The sequence below is a fragment of the Lutjanus erythropterus genome, chromosome 6 (genome assembly GCF_056507025.1).
Source record: "Lutjanus erythropterus isolate fLutEry1 chromosome 6, fLutEry1.hap2, whole genome shotgun sequence".
Lineage (NCBI taxonomy): Eukaryota > Metazoa > Chordata > Actinopteri > Lutjaniformes > Lutjanidae > Lutjanus > Lutjanus erythropterus.
The window spans coordinates 43,543,832-43,550,444 of NC_139322.1; the positions used below are offsets into that span (position 1 = coordinate 43,543,832).

The 6,613-nt window shown below is 40.6% G+C and overlaps 1 protein-coding gene across 1 annotated transcript; it reads left to right on the forward strand.

The window, feature by feature from the left end:
- The first annotated feature begins 1,337 nt into the window (after positions 1-1,337).
- On the forward strand, positions 1,338-3,135 carry LOC146326261 (uncharacterized). Its single transcript, XM_084719901.1, has 2 exons — positions 1,338-1,685; positions 1,807-3,135. Exons 1-2 carry the CDS (start codon positions 1,338-1,340, stop codon positions 2,059-2,061), a joined length of 603 nt encoding a protein of 200 aa, XP_084576027.1. The 3' UTR covers positions 2,062-3,135.
- Positions 3,136-6,613: the final 3,478 nt, after the last annotated feature.

Here is a 6,613-nt window from a genome sequence, read left to right on the forward strand (position 1 = left end):
GATCTTAAATCAGTTACACTCATTTTACATTGGTTTGGTCAAAAGCTTAAGTGATCTCCATGTCTCTGTCATCATAGGACAGTGTCAGACAGACTTCATCATGTTTAAATCTGCTGTATGGAGTTTTATTGTTTAATGTGCAGTTTTCATGTTAGAATAAACAGCAGCATTAAGACCACATTTAGTCCATCAGTAATTTTCTAACAGCATTCTTCTTCTCCTGCTTTATTTGCAGCAACAATCCTTCCACAGCTCATAATTATAACAACTTGATGATTTTGACTTAAGTAAGTGGCTCACGATCGCTTCATTTCATGCGGAAGAAGAGTCAAATGACGCAACAAACGCCCCTTTTTTGTGAGCGTGCACAGAGTCTAAAGACGAAAGCCTGGATTAACAAAGTGAGTTGATAACCACCATCGTGATACCCGTTATCTCTGATTGCGGTTTTAGGCTTTGTCGATCCAGATCATGCAAAGAAAGCCTGGTTGTGTTGAGCTTGCTTCGTAGTATACCCCCCTGAGCTTGTAAAATCTCTGTGCTATGATTGCCAATTGTTAAAAAAAAACAAAACACAACAACGCCTGTTCTGATTGGCTGTTTAAAAAAACAAAAAAACAAAAACCTACTATTGACTATTGGTTGGCTCAGGTCAAAATGATGTCAGTTTGGTATACAAATACGCAAGAAGCTTTTATGGATTGGTCTCAAGTCTCTAGCATGTTATCCGAGGAGACTTAAATCCCTCCTTTTTATCAACAATTTAGACCAAATAACTTCCCTTGATCATAACACAATCATTTACAACACACTATTGATGTGGAAGGATGTGAGAAAACACCTAGATAACCTGTCTGTCATTTATGTTGGATCCCCCCTGACGTTTAACCCTGATCTTCCTGTACAGATCAGGAGTTTTGGTCTGAAGGAGTGGCCTATTTGATTTTGCAGGCCTGATGATCTTTGGCTTTGAAGTTTGAGCAAATTAGAACCGATTTTAATATCCCTCACAGAGATTCTTTTAAGTATCTCCAAATTTGTGATTTTACAGAATCTCTTTTAAGGAAGAATGGGATTTGCTTGAAACTGTCAGTTAAGAGATATATTAATCTCAGCCAGGTCTCCCAAGGGTGCAGTCTCAAGGTTTTATACTCGCTGTGTCACTCTGACTCATCTGTGTGTGATTCCTTGAAGCTGTTGTGGGGGTAACATTTAGCTCTGACTATTGGACCAAAATCTGCAAGGGGATCTTTCTGAAATGCACTTCAATTCTGATACATCAGCAAAATTTTACATTTTTTCACAGGATTTATTGTACACCTGTCTGCCTCCAGAAAATGTTCCCCAACAGCTCAAACCTCTGTTTTAAATGTAAAACACACAAAGGTACTATTGCGGCCACCTCTCAGCCTGTGGCTCCTGCTGCTTCCACGCAGCCTGCTGCCATCGCTGCCTCCACTCAGCCTGCTGCCGTCGCTGCTTCCACGCAGCTTACTGCCGTCGCTGCCTCCACTCAGCCTGCTGCTGTCGCTGCCTCCACTCAGCCTGCCGCCGTTGTTGCCTCCACTCAGCCTGCCGCCGTCGCTGCCTCCACTCAGCCTGTCGCCGTCGTTGCCTCCACTCAGCCTGCTGCCCTTTCTATTGAACCTGCTGGTGCTTCTCCTGAGATGGCTGAAGGACAGCTGGTAAGAGGGCTTGAACAACAACTGAAAAAGAAAATACTGAAAGAATAATGACCCCATAGTATTGTTTACATAATATAAGTGACTATATTACTGTAACTGTTGGTCTGTTGTCCTTTTTCAGGCTGTGGATGAGCACAATATACCAGGCATGAATCATGTGGACAGCCTAGCAGAGTACCTGGTGAGTTTGCGAAACCAAACTGGTATGACCTTGAACAACCAACAGGTCAGCACCATTGTAGGCCTCTGGCAGAGCCTGCTGCCATATGACCAGCAATGGGTAGTGTTTGCTGCCAGGCATCAGGACAGGCTCATTGTAGGAAGGTTCAGGTCTCCCAAAAAAAGGCAGAGTTCACTAGTGGTGTGGAGAGCGTGAAGCGGTGTGCACTGGGATCAACTGCCTCTGTTGCCCAGTGGCCAGACTGCTGCCGCCTAGTGGAAGCCATTTTTGTCCGACTCTGTCATTTACACAAGAGCCCCAAAAAGCATGGAAAGGGGACCATGTCAAGATGGACTCTTATCTTGGAAGATTACCGCAACATCTGGCAGCTAATTCTGGGTAATGGAGCCATCATGCAGAGCACTACACTGCAGCTGGTTGAAGTCAATCAAACGACCCTCATCCAGTGGCATAATAAACGGGTGAAACGGCAGGATTCCTCACTGCTCCTGCAAGGAATAAACTTACCTGGTCGGCTTCCTGTGTCTTTTGGTGCTCTTCCACCTGCTAATATCCGCCCTGCTGCTCCTCCTCAAATTCCGGGCCCTGAGCATGTATACAACTTGCCCTCAAGCACCGTAGGACAGGCAAAGTCAAATTGGCGGGCTGAAGCTCCTATCACTGCTGCCCCACGAGCTATCCAGCCAAAGCCGGCAGCACAGAAGCAGCTTTTTCCGCGGCCTCCTGCTTCTGGTCCTCTCTTTTTTCTCCCTCAAGCACCCTCTGTCACTTCTCCAACCCCAGCCACTTTCACACTAGTTGCTGTTCCCACACCTGCATGCAGTGCCCCCCAAAATCCTGCTGCTCCTCTTGCTCCATCTGCACCTCCCCCACCACCTGCCAGTGGTCAACCTACCTCTAAGGCAAGGTTTAATAAGAGGAAAGTTGTGTCCAACACTTGCAGGAAGTGTGGACAGTTCAGGACTGCAGAGACTGGACACAGCCAGTATCGGGGCATTATCTACTGCCCCAATACAGAAACAGTCCCTAAAGAGCTGTGGTTGGCACAGATAAAACAATCAAAACTGTAAATATGTAATGTAAATGGAAAATGTAAATAGGTTGTAATGTTCATATAGTGTATACAGACTGTGTTATGTGTGGTGTTTGTTTTTTTTTATTCTTTATTGTTAATTTATTCAGAATTTTCAGGTAGGAGGATAACATCACACTTAAAGTGGGTCATAAGCGATGATTGAGAGGGATTATTCATCATTTTTATTATTATTGTTGTTGTTGCAGCTGTTCTTGTTGTTAAATTATTATTATTATTAGCATTATATTTCCTTCCAAACTGATGTTGATTATTCATCATTTTTATTATTATTGTTGCTGCAGCTGTTCTTGTTGTTACATTATTATTGGGTGTGAATGCTGAAAGCATTCAAACCCTATGTTCTTCTACTACCAAAATTCTTTATTTTTATTGGGTGTGAATGCTGAAAGCATTCAAACCCTTTGTTCTTCTACTACCAAAATTCTTTATTTTTTTTATTGGGTGTGAATGCTGAAAGCATTCAAACCCTTTGTTCTTCTACTACCAAAATTCTTTATTTTTTTTATTGGGTGTGAATGCTGAAAGCATTCAAACCCTTTGTTCTTCTACTACCAAAATTCTTTATTGGGTGTGAATGCTGAAAGCATTCAAACCCTATGTTATTGTACTACCAAAATTCTTTCTACTACCAAAATTCTTTATTTTTGTTGGGTGTGAATGCTGAAAGCATTCAAACCCTTTGTTCTTCTACTACCAAAATTCTTTATTTTTTTTATTGGGTGTGAATGCTGAAAGCATTCAAACCCTTTGTTCTTCTACTACCAAAATTCTTTATTGGGTGTGAATGCTGAAAGCATTCGAACCCTATGTTATTGTACTACCAAAATTCTTTATTGGCTGTGAATGCTGAAAGCATTCAAACCCTTTGTTCTTCTACTACCAAAATTCTTTATTGGGTGTGAATGCTGAAAGCATTCAAACCCTTTGTTCTTCTACTACCAAAATTCTTTATTATTATTATTATTGGGTGTGAATGCTGAGAGCATTCAAACCCTTTGTTCTTCTACTACCAAAATTTTTTATTTTTTTGTTTGTTCTTCTACTACCAAAATTCTTTATTTTTGTTGGGTGTGAATGCTGAAAGCATTCAAACCCTTTGTTCTTCTACTACCAAAATTCTTTATTTTTTTTATTGGGTGTGAATGCTGAAAGCATTCAAACCCTTTGTTCTTCTACTACCAAAATTCTTTATTGGGTGTGAATGCTGAAAGCATTCGAACCCTATGTTATTGTACTACCAAAATTCTTTATTGGCTGTGAATGCTGAAAGCATTCAAACCCTTTGTTCTTCTACTACCAAAATTCTTTATTGGGTGTGAATGCTGAAAGCATTCAAACCCTTTGTTCTTCTACTACCAAAATTCTTTATTATTATTATTATTGGGTGTGAATGCTGAGAGCATTCAAACCCTTTGTTCTTCTACTACCAAAATTTTTTATTTTTTTGTTTGTTCTTCTACTACCAAAATTCTTTATTATTATTGGGTGTGAATGCTGAAAGCATTCAAACCCTTTGTTCTTCTACTACCAAAATTCTTTATTGGGTGTGAATGCTGAAAGCATTCAAACCCTATGTTCTTCTACTACCAAAATTCTTTATTGGGTGTGAATGCTAAAAGCATTCAAACCCTATGTTATTGTACTACCAAAATTCTTTATTGGGTGTGAATGCTGAAAGCATTCAAACCCTTTGTTCTTCTACTACCAAAATTCTTTATTATTATTATTATTATTATTTTTCCGCCGCGTTTTTCAAAGTCCTATAACTTCAGCATACTTCAACCGATTCAAACCGTTCAAATTTCAATTTATTCAGATTTATTATGACACGATTGGAAACCTCTTCAATTTTCCATAACATTCAAATTTTCCCAAATATTCCACGTTAAAATTCCCATCCCTATTAAATCCCATTCAACAAAAGCTTTGTAACGCTTCTTCTTCTACAAATTTCAACCGATTCAAACCATTTCAAGTCACAACGTTCATCGGAATTTTTTCCAGAGCCGTATGACTTTTTTAAGCTGTAACATTCATACTTTCCGAGATATTCCAGGATTTTTCCAAACGGCTTTCCCATTGAAAATGAATTACGGAATCTTCAAATATCTGAAAATTTCACCTTTTTTCAAACGTTAAGTACCGATTCATACTTTCAGCTAGAAACTCCATTCAAACTGGAAAATATTCAACATTTCGCTGACTTTTTATGTTTGTTTCAACTTTTTAATCCCATTCAAACTTTAAAAATTATTCACCGTTTTCTGAAACTTTGTTATAATGGAAGTCAATGAGAAAATCCTTCAAACTCGCTCGACTCCACCCTGTCGCCATGAACTCATACATTCACGTAGAAACTCCATTCCAACTCTCAAACGCTTACAATCACGTGGACTTTCAGTGACTAATTCAGATTTTCAATATCTCTTTTAGTTTTTCCACAGCAGCAGCTTAAAAAATATGAAATTTTCATGTCTTCTCAGACTTTATAATGGGTGTGTATTGCGTGCGGTCGTTAGAGCTAGAGTGGGTGATGTCATCGCTAGAGTGGAGAGCGGCTACAAAATCATCCAGAAATTTTCTCTTTAACTCGCCGCTACGGCCACACCGTTCGCTCTACATACACACATTTTACAGCATTTTGTAGGAAAAGCCGTGCCGGTCGCAGAGATGTGACCACCGAAGCCAACGGACAAACGGTTTGGGCTGAGCGGGGTCTGAAAGGGCGCCAAGTCGAACCGGCTGCCCCATTCGCTCCCATGTTAAGCGAGAGCACACGTTTCTGGAAGAAAGCAGACGATCCCTGTTTTTTCCATCGCCCTACCGGCCTCATTTTTCACACCACAGAAATAAAATTTGCACCATTGCGTTCGCCATCTCGTCCTCTCACTCACCGTATCCGGTTTTTAGCTGTAGCAATTACGGTTGTTTGTTAAACAGCTGGAGTTTGAGTGGTACGTTTTCTCAATTTTTGCCTTTGTTTGGAGTATTTGAAATTGAATGTGCGGTTGCTTGCAGGCGATTGGCTGATTCAACCAACAGCAGTTAGGCTGAAATTGACCAATCGCCTGTGTGTTACAGAACATTCAAATTTGAATACTGAGAGGACCTGAGTTCTTAAAACCTCATGCAGAGACAATTACACCTGAAGCAGCTCAAGGTTTGAAATGACTAGCAGTTTAGAAAGACTGTTCATCTATCTCTGTCTGCCACTCTCCATACCTGTCTGTCTCTCTGTCTCTCTAGAATTGAATGTGCTGTTGCTTGCAGGCGATTGGCTGATTCAACCAACAGCAGTTAGGCTGAAATTGACCAATCGCCTGTGTGTTACAGAACATTCAAATTTGAATACTTTGAGGACCTGAGTGAAAACCTCATGCAGAGACAATTGCACCTGAAGCAGTTCCAGGTTTGAAATGGCTAACAGTTTAAAAAGACTGTTCGTCTATCTCTGTCTCTCTATCTCTGTCTGCCTAGAATTGAATGTGCTGTTGCTCACAGGCGATTGGCGGATTCAACCAACAGCAGTTAGGTCCTCTCAGTATTCAAATTTGAACGTTCTGTAACACACAGGCGATTGGTCAATTTCACCAGCCTGAGTTCTTAGCAGTTAAAACCTCATAGAGAGACAATTACACCTGAAGCAGGTCA